General features: G+C 37.6%; 1 protein-coding gene across 3 annotated transcripts in view; it reads right to left on the bottom strand.

Annotated features, from left to right (window-relative positions):
- Window positions 1-366: 366 nt before the first annotated feature.
- RSU1 (Ras suppressor protein 1) overlaps window positions 367-21411 on the bottom strand; it is a 133522-nt gene continuing 112477 nt past the window's right edge. For all 3 annotated transcript variants that reach the window (XM_063450775.1, XM_063450776.1, XM_063450774.1), the window contains exon 9: window positions 367-740. In XM_063450775.1, coding sequence (XP_063306845.1) covers window positions 638-740 — 103 coding nt within the window. In that variant the 3' untranslated portion in view covers window positions 367-637. The remainder of the gene's footprint in view (window positions 741-21411) is intronic.

The following is a 21411-nucleotide window of genomic DNA, read 5'->3' on the forward strand; positions in this document are numbered from 1 at the left end:
TTTTGTTATGTGCATCACTTCCTTATATTTTTCAATAAAGTACTATAATTTTTTTTTTAAATAATAATAATAATAATTGTCTTGGCCAATTTGCACATTACAATACATAAGTTTCAATCCCCATGCTTCTGGCATAAAGGGCACAAATTACAATAATAGTGGTTACAAAGTGGTTACTTCTAAAAATACCAGGAAAGTTCAATCATACTCTACCTAGCGGACAGCATCGTGAGATTAGGATAGCATCTGTCTATTCTTATAAATGCATTGTGTGAGTTCTACTTTTTACATTTTCAGGGCATAAAGCACCAAACTGTAAGCAAACATCAGTTGCTATAGAGAAATAAACAGAAAACACGAAACATATTGTGTGAATATAAGATATATGTATAAATGAAGAGCAAAATAAGTAATGCCAGTGAACAAATACATAATAAAATACAAAAAAGTAACAGTCACTTTTCAACTGTTTGAGCCATCAAAGTATTATATGGTTGCGCTTGCCAAATAAGCAGGACATAATAAAAAGCTTAACAATGGAAGGATTATTTTTGTGTTAGTGATCCCTATACAATGTATATCAGGAAATAAATAAAAAACAATTAGCCATATTCCGAGCTCAGCGCCTATCGATGATCTATTTATTCTTGGCTGCGAGTGGTTTGCGGCTAATCTTCTTGGACTTGTCGTTGTTCTTCTTTGGAGGCTCGGGGTTGGCTTGCATGTGTCTTCCATAAAGACTAGAAAATAAAGCACAAACAAATGAATTATTGTCATTGGTGTGACAATGACTTTTTTTTGCTATCAAATGTATATATTAGGAGAAAAACCTATTTAAAAATATTATTTTCTCCGAGCTGCCGAGGCATTGACTAACAAGGGAGAGCAGAAAATAACTTCCACAGGAGATCCCTCTGCTCTCCTTCCATAGCAACCACAGTGCATGCACAATTGTTGCCATGGAAACTCTAGTTGGCGCTTCCAGCACTGGCTATGGAGTATAGGAACAAAGTGACATAACGTTACTGTCATCCAAGCCAGAGTGCCATCGTCACTGATGAGATTTGCCCTGCTTCAGGGTGCATCCCAAGCAGGGCAAATCAAAGAAGAACAGAGGCCACAGCCTTCCTATAAAGAGAGATATAATGTCTAAACTTGCATTACTGCACAGTCTGTTTAATTTAGAATTTCTTTATCTCCTGCCTCCTGTGTGTGATTAAAGTTCAATTTACAGAGCAGGAGATAAAAACTTCTGAAAAGTTAGCATTTGATTGATAATGAAACCCTTTTTATTTCATGCAGGCTTTGTGAGTTACAGCCAGGGAAGGTCTGACTATTGTTTATGAAATTTGTAAAAAAAATAAACCTGTAACTTTTTTTTTTTCTTTTTGCCTTTAAATTGTAATACAATTTTAATTTAATTTGTGCCCGAATGCATTTTTTTACATACATACATTAAAATTTACACACATATGTATTCACTGATATTGTATACCTCTCTGTAAGCAGACCTTTAAATAGTTAATTACACTGTAGATCTTCAATCATTATGTTTCTACAGACAGAGGTTTATTTAATACAATATCAAACAGTATTTTAACTTTAATGGTTCTTTAATCACCCATCTATGATAGGGGGAAAATAAACTAGAATGAAATGGGGACAATTTACCCTGGGCTACATATGGAAACATGGATTCAAATGCACATGAGTGACTTAGCTAGTGAGATTCACTTTACAGTGCACTGAACACGAAGTTTGGTAAGAAAACCCAAGGGCTCGATAATGTGACAGAGTAATGCTGTCAGAATATTCCCCAGCCAGTCCTGTATGATTGATTGTAGAGGCACTGCCACCAACACATCAATGCCACATTAATAAGTACTACTGATTAGATGTTGACAAAGAGTTCTACAATTAGAATGCCCAGCACTCAGAGCAATGCTTGATACAATGTGCACAGACAAACAATACATTCCATATGGCAGTGTATCTACAGAGGCATGTGATAGGCTGGAGCAGTTCATGTCACCTTAACTCTGCTAGATAACGACACAGAACAGATTAAACTACCAAAATGAAACGTCTAAAATAGAGATATATAAGGGAAGGTTTGTGTTGGTGGAGAAATAGTAATAAGGACTCAATAAAGCTATATAAATCTTCCGAGCAAACATTTTTTGTTGGGTTTTATTGCAAGACTTTTTAATTTATTTATTTTTTAGCAATTTTTCTAATAAAAATTTCAGAATTAGTGAGTGCTGCTAATGTTATTGAGCTATAACAAAAACATTGTTAAAAAAGTGAAGCTAATTACAAGACATTAATTTGAAAAGCAAACATAAAACAAGAAAAACCAAACACGAACTCCCACAAAATAACACGAACAGACAATAAAATGGTTTTATAAAGAGCATTAGAAATATAAACATTTTCTTTAAAGGGAACCTATAGTGCCACATGGTCCAGAAGGGGTTAAAAAAAACCTTCTGACTCCTACCTGGGTCCAGCACTGATGTCCATCAAGCGGTGGGGAACACCTAATGCAGATACGCGGCAATGGCCACGCTCGCAATAGGCTTTCCCCATAGGAAAGCATTATTCAATGCTTTCCTATGGGGATTCTGGTGATGCTAGAAGTCCTCATGCATTGACCAAAAGTCGCCTAACAATCCAGAAGTCCCTCTAGTGGCTGTCTGGTAGGCAGCCACTAGAGGTGGAGTTAACCCATAAAGGTAATTATTTCCTATTATAAAAAACTGCAATATTACGATTGTAGGGTTAAGGGTGCTGGGACACTGCACCCAGACCACTTCAATGAGCTGAAGGGGTCAAGGTGACTATGGTGTCCCTTTAAGTGTTCATTACGTGGTCTTAGCATGGAGAAATATTCGATTTTACATCATGCACTTGACCAATTTATTACCCATATTCACAAGATTTAGCCCCCACTCTCTAATTCTGTTAACACCTTCACAACGGGTAACATACCAGGACTATCACAAAAAGTGACCATGGAAGATAAATGACAACCTGGAAAAGTCGGGATACACTGAGCAGAAACATACATTAGTTATGCTGCGAGTGTCCACATTCTAAGCTCACACTTCTCACTCACAGTGATCCCAAGTAAAAGGGAGTCCTAGAGCTTAGGTCAGAGCTGCCACTCTCCCACCATTGATTAAAGGGGAACAGTCATTTCTCAGGTTTTCTTAACATTATGTTGTAACATTATTATACATGTCCTGATATTTAGCAAATATGTATTTATAAGATGTGAAAAAGAAAATTAATTTAATTCAACACCTTTTTAGTCTACAACTGGGTGCCTCCATTTGAGCTCCCTGTCAATCAGTATTATAAGCTCTGTCCATTGCACCTGCTAGTCAGCATAGAGAAAGCATTTTGAGAAGAGGAGAAATGAAACATTGTTTCTATTTCCACTTTTCATTTGCAATGTGTATTCCTGGCTATATTATTTAAAGGGATACTATAGTGCCAGGAATACAAAGCTGTATTCCTGGCACTATCAAGCCCTTCAATCCGTCCGTCCCCGGCTCATAAACCCTTTATTTACTTATCTGATCCCAATGAGCTGAAGTGGCCTGGGTGCCTATAGTGTCCCTTTAAACTGGATTATGATGTAATTTTTTAAATCTTTAGTACAATGGAAAAAAAGGATAACAATGTACAGGCGAATTTCTATGTTATAGTCAGTGGTGTAAAAGCCAGAGAAGTCATAGTTCTCCTTTAATGTTGAATGATAAAAATCACATCACTGAACATATGTACAAAACTAGGACAGTCTACTGGCAAGCAAGAATGCAGGTCACCCTAAGCAAAAGTAGGATTTATCCTGTTGACATGCAATATGAAATGTAAAGATTTTAGGTTTTACTCAAGGTCGAGTGCAGTGGTGTATTTTGGTTTTGTGCTGCCCTAGGCATGACTAAACTTATGCACCCCCCTCAATCTTAATGTGCCCCACTGCTTCTGGTCAAGGCCACACCTCTTCCTTTTAAGACCCAACCATTCTGTAAACTCTACCTCTTTCTCTTTAAGCTCCACCTCTTCATCTCTGTCCTCAAACAGTTTACGAAGCAAACTTTGCCATCAAACCGCTTTCCAATACCATCTTTGTCCCAAAACAACTTTACAGTGCCAGCTTTGTCCCCAACCAACTTATTAGTGCCATATTTACACATAAACAACATGCCAGGGCTATCTTTGTCCACAAACAGTTTGCCAGTGCCATCTGGTATATGAGGCCTCTATGCTTTAAATGCATAAACTTGGGATATCATAGTAATCGGTTATAAATGCATAAACTAGGCATATCATTGCAATCAGTTGTAAATGCACAAACTTAGTATATTTTGCCAATGACCTGGAGAGTGCCTCACTCTGAAGCCACTGCCTCTGAGCGAGCACTAGGATGTTTTGTTACACACGGCGCTCAGGTCCGAGGGGAGGGCGGCAGACAGCTCAGTAGTAAGTTGAAGTTGTGGAGGCAGGTGGGGGTCACTCTATGCAGTAACTCATGGTGTCACCCTACTGCATATCCTCCAGTATCAGACCATTCAGAATCCTTAGTGCAATATTGCAATTATTCAGTTTATTTACAATACCAGTATAGGATACGGTTATCACAGACCAACATTTAGAAGAAATGAAAACAGAAAACACTTGACTCCTACACATTTCAATTATTTTACAAACAAAGGTGTATTAAGCAACTTACTCAAGTTATTCAGGCTGGACATGGAAAAGTAGAAGTGTTAGGTCTAGCTCTCAGAACACATCAATTTCCAGGAGCAATGTTACCGACACAAAATGACAGAACTCTTAAAGGACCACTATAGTGCCAGGAAAACAAACTTGTTTTCCACTATAGGGTCATTAGCCCCCCCCCCCCGCCCCCTCCCCCCACATAGTCTTTGTGTATATATTTTTCTATAAATAAAAGTCTCCCACCTTTTTGTTGGACCTGGCTTCTCTATTACAGTATAATAACAGTATATAGTATTTTACTTCATACTTCTCATTTTAACAAAACAACTCCCTTGTAATTAAACAAATACATTTAACAACCTAGAAACATACAGTGAAACACAAATCAAACCACTTAAATAAAAAAATGGAGAAATCAATTACATTTAAAAGAGCAAATACACAGAATAATTTTAGTTTAATGTTCTAAAATGTGAGGTAGTATTAAATTCTGAAAGATCCGTGCAGCCCACTGTCCCTTTCAAATATCACTCTGAAGTGGCAGTAATTCCAGTCTGAAGTGGAAAGTGACCAAAGAAGTATGGTTATAAACAATGGTAAAATATGCAGAAAATACACTAGTAGTTAACCTATCAAATTTAAAAGATGTACCCAAAGACAAAGGAGGGGTAGGTCTATATTACCAAGCCATACATCTTGGTTGCATAATTGATTGGTCACACCAGACGTCATCCAAACTGTGGATTCCCATAGAACAAGCCCAGATAGGGGAATCACTTCAGACATTACCCTGGCTATTAACTGCCCCCAATGAGTGGAAAGTACCAAATCACCCGACAATATCTCCCACAATTAGAATATGGAAAAAAATCCTCGCGGGAGCAGACATAGCCCCAACTCCCTCTCCGAATTACCCAATAACAGCTAATCCAAATTTCCCAGCCGAGAAAAAAGGTCTACTGTTAAAACCACAAAAAAGGCATTAAACTAACAGGTCATATAACGTTAGTCAAGGTTATAGTCAAAGAAGGAATAACTCCAGTATCTCTTATGATGATGGGAGAAATGCCAACACTTATCCAAAATTTCCAATACGAACAACTACGGCATTTTTTTTAAAAGCACAGGACTTATTACACTGGAGCCCTAGGGAGCTGACTAAGTTTGAACAGTTGTGCCTTCAGGACAAAAACCCACTCAAACCAACTTCCACGTGTTATAAATTATTACAAACACAAACACATACCCAACTACCATATTTCACTAGAACATGGGAAGAACACCTACACACTGAGCTGGGGAGGGGGAATGGAACACTATATTTAAGACCATTTTCCATGCACATTCTAGCGTCCCACTACAAATTCATATCCAAATGGTACACTACTCCAGTAGATGTTAATAGATTCGACCCTACTACGTCCCCCAAGTGTTGGAGATGCACAATAGAAAGAGGCACGTTTCAACATATATGGTGGTCGTGCAATCTTATTACAGGATTTTGGAAGGAGGTATGGAACACGGTAAACTTAGTAACAAAATTGAACATCCCCTTTAACATAGAGGCGCTTCTCCTGTTCCATTTCAACACGTCGCACAGTAGCTTCAGGTACTCCCTCACTTATTTCATGCTGACAGCAGCCAAATATAATATAGTGAGTAATTGGAGAACCCCCGCATTACCCTCTAAAAAAGATTGGTACTGTAAAATTGAACACTTCCACACAATGGAGGAACTGAGAAGGGGAGCGCTAGATAAATGCCACAGATATAAAGAGATTTGGCAACCATGGCAGCAATTTCTAAAAGGGACAATCACAACATAACAGAAATCATAGGGTGCAGCCTAAGTTTCACTGTGTTTATGTTTATGTGTTTGTAATTGTCATGAGAACAAGCTGATTTCATTTCACTCCGGAGAATGTTAAGTTGTAGAAATTTAACTTTTGATAAGTAAAAATGTGCTAAACATTTTCAATAACATGTCATTACATTAAGTTACACCGTGTAATTTTGATATTTGCGTATTTTGCTGTATTGTTAAGAAACATCTATGTATCACAAGGAAAATATGACAAAAATAAAATATAAATAAATATATATATATATATATATAAAAAGATGTAAAACATAAAAAAAAGAAAAATAATGCTCCAGAACCATTGTGTAGTAAGTTTTATAGATCTGAGAAGATTGCTCCTACTTGCCTATTTTATTATTTAGAGTACTCAGATCCAAGACAAACAGTACTCAAGAAAAAATAATTACCAACTATAAATAATCTCACTCGTTGATTAGAAAACAACACAAACCATCTGTGAATTTTAAAGATGTAAACACTGAATCAAATAGAAATACGGTACCTACATTTCTGCATCCTTGCTTATGAAAATTAAATATTAAGAAATTATTATTTTTTTGCAAAGATTTTTTTATCTGAACAATTCCAAACAACTAGCTTGTTCTGACTCGAAATTGGTAATTGCAAACAAATGATCATGAAAACCTGTTGTTTTATTTCTTTGTAATTATAACAATAGCAATATCAACGTATTTAATTAGGAAAGGTACATTTAGCTTGTTGCTGGTTTCCAAGTACTTCCTGGGGTTGAGATGTTATTGTTACCCAATTTAAAGGTACTCATTTTATTGACCTTCATCAAAGGATAAACGTCTCAATTGATTTGCTGAGAATTAAACCTGTGACTCTGAGATGCTTTCTGGAAAGTATGTATACAGACATGAAATATAAATGCACCCATTTAATGACAAAATAACATTTTTGTTAATCTTTAACAGTCAGTTACAAAAACGTATTTAACTTACAGAATAACAGCGTAAAAGACCAGAATATTATATTAAACTATTTTATTAGCAAGTCATTCATGCAAAAAATGTGAAGTATGAGATCTTATAATGCATGCACAATCTCCCGGAAGGGTAAAATTAAATGTGCATTCCTAATGCTATAGTGCCCTTGGATCATTTAAGGACCCTGAAAGTTGTAAAAAAAACTTAACAAGGAGATTTTACTTGACTTTCTCCCATGTAGCGCTGGTCTTTGCGCTGCTGTCTCACCTCATTGGCTGAGATCATCGAGATCGATGACCTCAGCCAATAATACAATGCTGTGCTGTAGGAAAGTACATGAAGATTAGTGCTCATGCACATCAAATGATTACTAAGAGACAATCTAATAAAAATAGCCAAGTTGTACTATCTCTACTGAAGCGTCTCTGTCAATAATTTTCATTGAGATGCTGTGGTTTGAGTGCCTATAGAGTCCCTTTAAAGATGTTTACCCAGATCTTTTAGTAAGATTAGAATTAACCAAACCAGCTTTACGAATGAGAACAAGAACAGTGTTATAATTAAACAAAACAATGAATAGTAGTGAATTAACTAAAATGCAATATTTAGACACAAAATGCTGATCTGTAAATTTATCCAGCTCCTCTGTAATCACAGCTTACTTAATGCTTTCTGAACAATTCACACAAACCCCTTAGATTGTCACAATATGTTTTATATAATCCAATACTATATTACACAGGCTTCCCACACATTCTAGCTTGGGTACAGTTAGTATCACAGCAGGAGAGAGCATGTCGTAACAAGGTGTGAAAACTCAATGCTAGATTACAGAGTTGAAAATATCATAGACATCTTATGTCTTCTGAGTGTAAGGAGACTAATGGACACGAACAATACAAACAAAATGTCAAGCTCTTACTTCTTCAAGACCTCAAGGTCAGTATAACACCTTCCCACAAATGCAATTACAAACTAGCTAGTTACTTAAAAAAAAAAAAAAAAAAATCACAAAAAAACCTTGATGCTTTCACTAATATTCATCTATCATCCCCAGTGCAAGTGAGAGGTCAAGCTCTTTTATAAAACCATCCATAGTCCATATCTACCATAAATCTGTATGCATATATCAGTTTATAGTAATTATGTTCCTGTGTGAGCATGCTGGAGGTCTAGACTTAATAATACAAATGCTTCAAGTAACACTTTAAAGTTAAAAAAACGCTAATTATTTATCTCAAAGGGAAGCAGTGGCTGGAGCAAAGCAGGGAGCCCTCCTGGCTGTCAGCTTAACGTCTAGGGGGTATTCCTAAACACATTATTAAAAGAGACGGTTTCTCGTTAATAAATTGGGACAAAAGGGCCCCTCCTGTTAGCAAGCTAAATCGCATTAGGGGTCTGTATTGTTCCTTTAGAGCAGTGATAGGCAACCTTCGGAACTCCAGATGTTGTGGACTACATCTCCCATAATACTTTTACAATCCATAATGCTGGCAAAGATTCAAGGGAGATGCAGTCTACAACATCTTGTGTACCGAAGGTTGCTGACCCCTTCTTTTAAAGAGTCACAAATGTTATAGAGAATGCTGTACTGAAATCACATAAGTCAAAACTTGATATTGTCAATGTGTCAATTGTATTTTTTTTCTTGTGTAGTGGATGGCACAGATATCCTGTCCTGCTTAAAGCGGCAACAAGCGGTGATAAGAACAAAGATGGCTCTGCATTCCTACAACATTTTTTTTTTTTTTAAATCTGAGCAATGGTCTTTTCCAAGAAAAAGAAGACTTGATCTCTGTAAAAGCACTAAACTAAGGATTTGTGTCATTGGAGGAGTGCTGGGCCAACTTTGTCATTGTCAAAAAAGAATATTGGACCAGTCATACAAAGACAAGTAGATGCCAAGGTTTGTTTGATGTAAATTGTAATTGATATAATCAGCAAATACATTGATAAGTGTTATACAGTATACAAAGAAACAGACTTTGACATCAGTCAAATAGGAACCAGCGAAGTTAAAGTTGAATTATCACATCTTTGGAAGTGATAGTTCCTCATTCCTCCACCCCAATAAGTGATTTAAAAGTGCTTATTGGGTAAATAATGTAGTACAGGTAAACACTCTCACAGACGTTCTGCAACTGGGGCAACATCATCATCCCATGATGCTTCATATGTACGCAAACAGCTGTAGAGAATGGTGTACAAGTACAAGGCAACACGGGATATGCAAGCTGTACTCTGGCTTGTGCATGGACAGCCAGTCATACAAGGTACATTAAAAAAGAAACACTGTACAATGTAAAATGTAATATAAAGCACAAACACAAGCCTACATTTTAGTTGTCCAGGTTGTGAAAAAAAAACAAAAAAAAAAACACATTAGCAGTTTCATTTAACATTGTCGGTTTAACAAAAAATGTTAAAATAAAAAAAATTAAATAAAGTTTATTTTTTCTTTTAACAAATTGATGAGGCAAGGCAAGATACGTGGACAATGTGATTAACCGTGCCCTCAAATAATGCTGTGATATTTGTGGTTTACACCTCTTATAGACCCAATTAGCTACAATCTTTAATAAAACTGCAATTGTCACCAACTCAAAGGTGATAGATTCTCTAAAGTTTAGAAAGACGAAAACCTATTTCCAATTAACACGGGTCACTTGCACTTAAATGAAGTGTCATGACACTCATGAAAGTTTAGAAATGTAAAATCAGCTTTCTATGCAGAGAAAATACAATTATTGCTGTTCCTGCTGTTGCTCCTACGTTTATTTATAGAGTACCATTTTTCACATTGGTGAAATATCGACTATTAAATGGGCACTATAGGCACCCAGACAACTTCATTTTATTGAAATGGTCTTGGTGCACTGTCCTATTAGTCCTGCAATGTAAAACATTGCAGCTTTTGAGAAACTGCAATGATTACATTGCAGAACTAAGACTGCCTCTAGGGCTATCAATCAGGTATCCACTAGAGGCACTTCCTGGTGGCTAAGTGACTTAAGGTCGCTTTACTGATGCTGAACGTCATCACACTCTGCATGAGGACATCCAGCGTCAGTGAAATACACATAGAAAAGTATTGAATCAATCCTTTCCTAAGGCGTGGGCCTAATGTGCTTAAGCTATAAATAATATAAATAATAAATAATATAATAATAATAAAGGTGCTCGCTGTGCATGCGGAATAGCCCCCCTGTCGGATGACGTCAAAGGAGGTGGAGTGCTGACCCTGCATCGCGAGAGATCGGCGATGGATTTGGGTGAGTGCACAAAGGTTTTTTTTATTTTTTATTTAACCGAATGAGCCTGGGGGTGGGGGGACCAGAGGGCTCTATAGTGTAAGGAATATAACTTTGTATTCCTTAACCTATAGAATCCCTTTAAAGGTTACAGACAAAACAATGTCTAATTAGACAATCACAGTATGTACAGGGTACAGAGGGAAACAGCCCCCAGTACTGGGTAAAGGTATCGGCAGCCTATAACAGAATTCTGATCGAGGGCAGGCTTTGTAAACCTATTGCTGGATGTCTATACGTGAGATATGAATACATACCACAATCAGAACTTACTTGGATTTGTATAAACCATCAACAATGTCCTAAAACATGATTGCCTGATCCTTATGGCTTTGTGCAGCACTGCTATCCTTGGGCAGACTCAGTGGGCTACAAGGAGTTTGAATCTCGCCTGATCAGTTAAACCTGTAGTAAGGGGGGAATTTAAATGGCAGCCATAACCTGTATGTCGGCTGCCACAGACTGTATAAGTTATGGAGCAATAACAGGAACAGCGGCCATAGCGAACGACTTTTATATAGGAGCTTAGTAAATGTAATATTAAAAAAACCTGGAAAGAGAGTTCATCCCCACCCCAATGTAGGTAACAAACAAAGGATGGGTTCCTGCTAATGTATCAGGTGGTCTAAGCTGTCACAGGAAAGCAGGCTGTTCACAAAGGCAAACTCTCTAGGGAGCAGAGGGGATTTAGCTTCCACATAATAAATGCAGAAAAGATCAATAACCGCAAGCTGGTACATTACTTAACCATTTAAGGAAATAGGCAATTCTTTCAAATTAAACAACATTGTGCTTAATGCTGTAATTTCCCACTTAAATGCTGTACTGCTAACGTGACAATACACTAGGGGGAGGGAGAACCCTTACGAAATTAATGATTTTTTTTTTTTATTATTAAATTAAATGGACCAAGACTAATAACAGAAAGGAACTTCCCAAGTCATTTTAAAACGTGAAACGTGCCACGGATGTAAAAATATGTTTAATCCTGGTTTAGAAATGATAAACTGCATTTTATAGAATCCATGTGCCTAGTATATAATGTCTGTAGAAAGAAGGAAAAACCACTCTACTGCCTGAAACAATGATATCCCTGTGTCGGAGAAAACACTACACAACATGTATGTACATCACGTCTATGTCCGGAGTACAAGGACTGTATTAGGAAAACCCCAGGAGGACAACGCAGTGTACCCCAATAAAGAAGAGGTGCAGTTTGATGAGAAGAGTAAGTCATAATGAAGAAACCCCCATTAGAAACCACACAACATGTAGGATGAGCGCTGTGGCAATAATCTTGTATACTTATTGTGTTAAAAAAATGTTTTTAGTAAAAATAATAAAACATTTTGTATATCCAAGTATACAAGACCAATACATTGCACTGCGTTATACGCCTCACAAGACATGCTGCATGTTGTATTTTATCGCTTGAAAATAGCGTGCTAGAAAACAGCCAGAAAATGAATATTTTCAATGAATATACCCGTAGAGTATTTGCAGAAGAGGATTTTCTACAGGACTGAGTGGGCTCTTACATGGCGGTTACACATAACACTCTACGTGGAGTTCTATTCTTTATATAATGGATTATGTCATCTGCAAAACACAGTTGATAAGGTAAGCTTTAGGAGCATATAAAACACAGACTGTGTAGACGGAAAAATAAACCTAATCTGACCTCAACGTCTCCTCCAATTTGGCCAACAACAATATACAATTACAAACCATGCAGAGTACACATGGCCATGTCAAAGTAGGCACGCTAGCCCAGTATTATGGCAGACAAGGGTCTTGTGCTCCTGGCACGTTATGGCGACAATGGTCGAAGAATACCAGGAGTGCTGTGAAAGTGTGATCTGTACATCCACTCCTCACTACATATAGGACTGACACAATCAGAAAAAATAACAAATCCTCTTCATCGTCATCATTCATTCATTCATTTTTTGACTAGACTACATTTTTCGGTATCTATCCATTTTAGAGTATGCCCTGCCCCATTCTCAATAATGCTGTACAATAAAGCTTATTAAACTGGAATAGATTGGACGTATTGGGTAAACGTCCTCTGTATCTTTCTTTGTTTTTAAATGTTTTTTTTTTTGTTTGTTTTTTAATTGCACCTACAATACTTTTTAATGTTGCTCACAGCTACTAACACCCTTGCCAAACTCTTCCAAAACACAGCTAATTGTATTTGTAACATTTAGAATGTAAGCCATTAAACCAAATCTGCTCAGTCACTATGAAAATATAGGACAATGAAGCTCTGAACACCTACATAGCATAGGGGTTTTATACCGTCAAACAAAATAATATCAACTGCCTCTCTGGTCTACTTAAAAAGAGGACCCGTCAAACTGCCTTTTGTTATCCTGGGACACTCTACTGATCTGGAAACTACAGATTTTAAAACGACGAATAAATTAGATGTTATTATAGGTTTTTGCCACCTGTGTACTTCAGTACAATTATGTCATGACTCAGGCAATTTTAAAGATTTTTATATATGAGATATTCACTTGAATGACGCATCTTAAAATGAAAGGGGCACACAGTAATATGGAGCAGATTCTTACATCAAAGAGTTGTCTTATAATGCATTATTGAGGATGAGTGTCACTTCATAGTAATAATTAATTATGAACCAACAAAACAAAATTGTGCCCTGGCTCCAACATGAATGCCTTTGGTGATCTGTTTAATTATGACTCAGATTTTCTTGATATAATTAAATTTTAGTGTTTTTGGACGTATTTATTCACGGTTATTTTATTAAAGTGAGAGTTCAAAGTGAATTTTTAAACATGAGGCCAGGGAAGACAAATAGAATGCTTAGCTAACACAGAATTTGTCAAGTCTGGCTATTTTGAGTTACTTTCCTGATTTTGAGAAAAAAGAAGGAAGACTATGAGGTTAAACCATTCGAGAACGGTTTAACCCCTTAAGGTGAGGCAGCACCAGGGACCTCCTGGCACCATAACAACTTCACTCTGAAGAAGTTGTTATGGTGCCCAGAGTTACATCTAAATGGAGTGAATGTTTAAAAAGAATAGTTAAGTTAACGAAAATAACTAGTTAACATTCTGCATTGTTTTTTGTTTGGTTTTTATTGTTATTTTCTATAGCATTTTCATGTAGTTACACAGTCTGCTTTGAGGCGAAGATTTAAATCTAAAGTGTCTAAAATGTAATTCACTCTTAAAATACTTTAAACAAATAACTAAACTAATATGTCCAACAAATCAATAGAAAGTTAATTTTAAAAAAAAAACTAAACAAAAAAAAAACAAACGCTATGTTTTATTTAGAAGAACAGCAATAGTATGACATATCAGAGAGTTTGAAAAGCTATAGAGGAGCATATGGAATATGCAGAGAGAGAGAGAGAGCACCCCCTAAATAAGGAACCATTCTTTATGGTTCCCATAGAAATGTATTTATTAAAGGATTTCTACATAGATAGCAACGACAGGTGCACAATGCCGGCTCCAAGCTTAACCTCATAGTACTGGGAAGTAATCCGATAAATGCAATATTGTGTGATCACGAAAGGGCTCATATGTAAGGGAAAGCATGCACTTTGAAATACAAATCCGGGCATAAACAAGGATAACTAACTGTGGTGCACCAGATGTCTATGAACTGCAACTCCCATGTTGCACAGACAGCCTGTCGGGTGGCTGCGTATAATGGGAAATGTGATTCAGAAACGTCAGGGACGCTAATGTTCTTCGAGAAAAGGACTATAAATTGTGAAATGTAAGAATCAGGGTTATTTAAGTGAGAATTTTTAGAAATTAAAAGTGAATTTCATATTACTATGATTTAACCTAAAAAGTCCTTTCTTTTCTGTAACCCTTCTGTTGAAATACACCAAAACTCCAAAAAGAAAGAATTTATTTAAAAATAAAATAAAAAAAGAGAGTGGATTTCAGATTTTGGACCAAAGCAGCCAAACTGGAAACACAGCTGACTTGAAGGATTTTTTCCAATTCAGCTATTTTGGCCTTAAATTCTCTTTGAATTAGCGATAATTTTTGTTTTAGTAAATAATCCTGAATGTGTTAAAGGCTGAAAATTAAGACGTAAAATATCTTTCCTGTATGAATCCTTGACATGTCACCTACTGATAGATGGGAGTAAATAGCCAATGCTAAGGCATGAAACGTTATTGCTGGAGACATTTTCATCAACAATACTCTCAGGGGACTTAATATGTCAAACAGATTCTCTCTGTATAAACGCGGTGTAGAGATATTAGCAGCATCAATGGTGCATAATACAAATAAATGCAAATACACTGTGTGTTACCCACAAGGGATACAAGAGGATGGATGGATATTTAGATAGGGGAACAAACAGATGGATATTGTAAAATATAAACGTTCTCCTGTGGACCACAACTCCCATATTGCTCAGCCAGACACACACATTTCACGATGATTACTGAACACCATGAGACCTATAGTGCACCTGGACAGGCAGACACAGACAGACAAACATACACAGGCACTCTCTCTCTCTCTTAACAGTGCATTGGCACCCATATGCATACATCAGTGAGTGTGATTGGGGATCAGGGAAATGCAGTTTAGAGAAATCTGCGGTACCAAAGGTAACCCATCACTGATATATGTATCACACACAGGGATATTTATGTACAGTACAGTTGCAAAATTTAATCTGGAAAAAAGGAAAATATTTATGTTTCAGTTTATACAAGTTTGTCATATGATGCCCAAAGAGCAACAGATTGGTTCATATATAACATCAACGAGTTCATTTCCAGCAATGCGTTCACAGCCTGAGCTGGACATTTACAGCAATGCAATAAACGGGTATAAACAATCTGCCTGCTTACTCAGTGCGATGGTGCGAGAGAATCCGCCTTTTTGGTACTGTGAGACTTTCAGAGAAAATATAGCAACTTTAATGAACTTGCTTTTTTTAAAGACAATTTTTTATTTTTAGTAAGTTATACAACATACTAGATACATGTCCCCTTTGGAGGGGGGGGAACAAGTTGTTCTAATTGATAAACCGCTAAATACACTAAGATATGAAATACATTTTAAACAAGAAAAGGAAGTACGTTTCCTGGACAGCAAATAATCAGGACACGCAGTATCTATCTTGAGACAAAATATTTCTTTTTAGAAATGACAATAAAACAGATCTTATATCTGCCCTGCTTTATATGCCGTGGATATGATGGGAAACATAAAATCCTGATTTACTGGGTAAGATAGTGCTTTTGTCATGTAAACATCAGAGATATTGAAAATATGAAAAATCATGACTTATTCATAACTTCCAATTTAAACCATTTTTAGTGTATTCCGTTCAGTAGAAATGGTAATATAAAAGTGCCATTACATGTTTCAACATATACACGTTACGGAGTTACTTTACTAAAGAAAAGTGAGATTGGACTGGTGAGGCTGAAGAGGTAGAGTGGCAGTAAGACAATGTGCTCAATGCACACCCAATGGTCAAAGTGTCTGCCCGCAGCAGTCTTGTGCCAACATGCAACGCTAACTGCCAGTCAGCCTGGCACAGCAAAGCACCTGGCAAACACCTCGGTAAATCGGAACTGTGTTTAATAACAAGTTCAAGATATATTGATGTATTTATGTATCTTAAAATAATAATTAAAGGATCACCATAGGGTCATTAACACAAGCATGTATTCCTGACCCTATAGTGTTTAACCCACCATTTAGGTGGCTTGCCCCCTCCCTAGTCCCCCTATAAAAGTTTAAAACAAATCTTGTTTCCAGCGCTGCGCGGGTCTGCTGGTGCTGGCTCCGCCTCCTTTGTGACATCATCAAAATGGCCGATTTCTAGCCAATCCAATGTTTCCCTGAAGGGAGCTATTATACTCACTCATTAAGCTGTGGTTGTTTTGGTGACTATAGTGTCCCTTTAACTTGGATCTTAATCTATCAGAACAAAAGTCAGTTGAGAAAGACCGGTAATCAGACCACTTGTGTTTGTTTAAATTATACCATTTTGTTGTTTTTAATATTCAGTTCCACCCTATATACACAATATTAGAAAACGTGGAGTAAATTTCTAACAAAATACAAATTCAACAGTAAAAAAACATGTAACTGGGCCCATGGCTTATAAAACCTGTTTTTAAATCGGTTAGCTAAATGAATATTTACAGCCACTGAACCTCTCTGCTGTCCAGCCCGTGGTATCTCAAACCACCACACTCTGGGGCTCGAAGTGCTTAATCTAACAATATGATCGCAGATTCAGAAAGAAAATGAGTACATCAGTCGAATATTCCGAGAGCATAAACCCGCGCGGAATAGGACTTTAGCTCACTGCATTACTAGACTACAATAGGAACAATGTTTCCATTATAACTACAACAAGATAGAATGTAACAGTAGCAAGGAACAAAGGATACCACAATCAACAAATATATATATATATATATATATATATATATATATATATATATATATATAAAAGTCATCATGTTTAACAAACTACCAAAAAAAAAAAAAAAAACCCCAGTATGAACCATTAGAAAGACCATAGTGATATAAGACCATGTTTTTAAACTGTTGAGCTGTCCAGCTTAGAACACATTTCCTACAGGAGATATAATTCTTTCCTGACAGTCCATCCACATGTCATATGTCTTGTTTCATTCAATAAAAGGAAAGTACTGTTACATTGGGATAACCGTCTTGTACATCGTCTCCCAGCTGCCTAACTATAAAAATAAATGTTTGTTATAACACAGTAAGTTTTGTCTGCTCCTGACATTTTCCAACTGCCAATTTCTGGTGTCATAAAAAAAAAAAAATAACAATTTCATGAATTGTAAATGAATCCCACCCAATACAGTAAGAATAATAATGGGAATATTAGATTTATATAGTTATTTCTCAAAGAAATAGTGTCTATTTTCACACTTAAACGGATAGGTTAATTTGCACCTAAATCCCTAGGGTGTTTTTAGAATTACTTGCAGGGTTTGTTACTAGTCAGACCCGCCACAATATCTGAAAAGGGGAAAAGGTAAAAAATAGTAAAACTAGCTAAATACCAATTAAAAAAAACATTTCCAATATTTTTCAACAACAGATATGTTGAGGTTGTTTCCTAAAAACAAAAACTACTCCTCTCAACGGGAGGGTCAGATACTTTATTCAGAGGGAATCAAGTGTAATATAAGTGGTACGGTCATCTGAAAATGTCTAACCACGCTGAATAAATAATGCAAATAAATCAAGCAATTGCAAATTAAGTTATAATTTCCACCTGAAGATCTGTCAACATTTCAGTGCGGAGGTCGTATTTTCCGAATAGCAACTTTGGAAAACCATTTTTACTGAGACAAGTTCTAAAACTAGCCCATAGAGAACATGTGATATCGGAAGCCAATCAGAATGGGTGATTAAAAATAATCATCATAAGGTATAGGCAATTTTGTGTCTACTCCAAGCATCATACCAGCTAGTACCTTGAAGAAGTACTGTGGCCTGGATCCCTGTTAAAGGACAAACCCTAAGCAACAGTTTGCCCTCTGACCTGGGTCCCAACTGGGCGCCGAGGCTCTTGGTGGCTCCGGTGATGCACTTTTTCAGAATTGAAGGAAAGTGAAACTGATCCAGGCATCACTTATTGGCTAAGACCCCAAGGAGAAAAGAGGGACTGCACTCAATCATAGAAATCACAGGGTGCTAACCGAGTATGGGTCAGCATATCCTATAAGAGCAAGTATAAAATAAAAAAATCTCAGGCACTCACTGATAAATCAAGAAGATTTATTGGACACTGGAATGTTTCGACCTCTACCCAGGTCTTTCTCAAGACTGTCAGATGACTGCTCTCAGCCAATGAATGGCACAATGAGCATAAGAAAACATGCACAGAATTGACATTAGCCAGTCTGGAGCTCTCGTTCCGGCTAGCTGATAACTACTGCAGCCAAAGGGTTAAACTTGGTATGTGCTTTATTTCATAGCAAAACACTGCACAGACCATGACCACTTCAATACACTGTGTTGGACCGTTATAGCAGCATGTGCTCTGAGCTGGAGAAACCGTTCAGTGAGAGGCTTCTCTATGAGAAGACTATGATTAGACGACTCAAGCTTCCAAAAATTTAAAATATAGGGGGGACCTAGTGAATAGTGCCAAACACGGTATTTTATATAGGAAATCGATGTATCCAAAAAAAGAAAAAAAGGGTTAGGGTAAATCTTTTAAAATAAAAGCTGAAGCATGAAATCCCCCCATGTGTATATTAGGCAGAAAGAGGCTAAGCAAGTTATAAGAGCTTCCAAATCAAACACAGAAGAGAAAATAGCACAGTCAGTAAAAAAGGGGGACAAAACTTTTTTTAGATACATAAATGAGAAAAGAAAAGTAAAACAAGGATTAGATATATTAAAAACAAAAGAAGGAAGGTATGTAGATGAGGATAAAGGTCTAGCTGACTGCCTCAATGAATATTTTTGTTCGGTATTTACAGATGAAAATGAAGGAAAGGGACCTCAGTTAAGAAAAAGGATAAATGAGTCATTTATTACACGTGAGTTTACAGAGGAAGAGGTTCTATTTCAACTGTCAAAAGTAAAGACAAATAAGTCAATGGGACCTGATGGAATACACCCAAAGCTATTAAAAGAGCTTAGTGGTGTACTAGCAAAACCATTAACAGATTTATTTAACCAATCATTGATAACAGGAGTAGTCCCAGAAGATTGGAAGTTAGCGAATGTTGTGCCCATTCACAAGAAAGGTAATAGGGAGGAGTCGGGCAACTATAGGCCAGTAAGCCTTACTTCAGTAGTGGGGAAAGTGATGGAAACCATGTTAAAGGATAGGATTGTTGAACATCTAAAAACACATGGATTTCAAGATCAGAGACAACATGGGTTTACTTCAGGGAGATCATGCCAAACTAATCTTATTGATTTTTTTGATTGAGTAACTAAAATTATAGATCAGGGTGGTGCAGTAGACATTGCTTACCTAGATTTCAGTAAGGCTTTTGACACTGTTGCACATAGAAGGCTTATCAATAAACTACAATCTTTGAGTTTGGATTCCAATATTGTTGAATGGGTAAGGCAGTGGCTGAGTGACAGGCAACAGAGGGTTGTAGTCAATGGAGTATATTCGAAGCTTGGGCTTGTCACCAGTGGGGTACCTCAGGGATCTGTACTTGGACCCATTCTCTTTAATATTTTTATTAGTGATATTGCAGAAGGTCTTGATGGTAAGGTGTGTCTTTTTGCGGATGATACTAAGATATGTAACAGGGTTGATGTTCCAGGAGAGATAAGCCAAATGGAAAACGATTTCGGTAAACTAGAAAAATGGTCAGAGTTGTGGCAACTGACATTTAATGTGGATAAGTGCAAGATAATGCATCTTGGAAGTAAAAACCCAAGGGCAGAGTACAGAATATATGATAGAGTCCTAACCTCAACATCTGAGGAAAGGGATTTAGGGGTGATTATTTCTGATGACTTAAAGGTAGGCAGACAATGTAATAGAGCAGCAGGAAATGCTAGCAGAATGCTTGGTTGTAAAGGGAGAGGTATTAGCAGTAGAAAGAGGGAAGTGCTCATGCCATTGTACAGAACACTGGCGAGACCTCACTTGGAGTACTGTACACAGTACTGGAGACTCTATCTTCAGAAGGGTATTGATACCTTAGAGAGAGTTCAAAGAAGGGCTACTAAACTGGTTCATGGATTGCAGGATAAAACTTACCAGGAAAGGTTAAAGGATCTTAACCATAGGCGTGCGCACGGGGTGTGCCGGGTGTGCCTGGGCACACCCTAATCCCCGCGGCACGTCTATGGATTGAGTCCTGCAGGAACGGAGTTCCTGCCCTTTTTTTGTGCAGGAACGCCGTTCCTGCAGGCACTCAGCGCCCCCTTCCTCCCCCCATGTCCCCCCTGTCATGGATGGGAGGGGGGGGGGCAAGAGGTTATGGACCCCCCCCCGGTCGGCTCTCTCAATATCAGCCGCGGCGAGGGAGCTGTGAGCTTTCTGCTCCCTCTCGCCGCGCGCTGCTTGCTGATGCTGGGAGCCGGAATATGACGTCATATTCCGGCTCCCAGCTACAGCAGACAGCCCACGCGGCGAGAGGGAGCAGAGAGCTCACAGCTCCCTCGCCGCGGCTGATATTGAGAGAGCCGCCCGACCCACTGGACCCCAGGGACAAGTCCACGCCAGCACTCCAGGTAGGGAGGCTGGGTGGACATTTTTTTAATTAAAAAAATAATCATTTGTGTGTGTGTGAATGTGTGTGTGTGTCTGTGACTGTGTGTGTGTCTGTGACTGTGTTTGTGTGTGTGTGTCTGTGTGTCTGTTTGTGTGTGTGTGTCTGTGTGTGTCTGTTTGTGTGTGTGTGTGTCTTTGACTGTGTATGTGTGTGTGTATGTGAATGTGTGTGTGTGAATGTGTGTGTGTGTGTCTGTGAATGTGTGTGTGTGTGTGTGAATATGTGTGTGTCTGTGAATGTGTGTGTGTGTGTCTGTGAATGTGTGTATGTGTATCTGTGAATGTG

Source organism: Pelobates fuscus, chromosome 4 (genome assembly GCF_036172605.1).
Source record: "Pelobates fuscus isolate aPelFus1 chromosome 4, aPelFus1.pri, whole genome shotgun sequence".
In the NCBI taxonomy this organism is placed as follows: domain Eukaryota; kingdom Metazoa; phylum Chordata; class Amphibia; order Anura; family Pelobatidae; genus Pelobates; species Pelobates fuscus.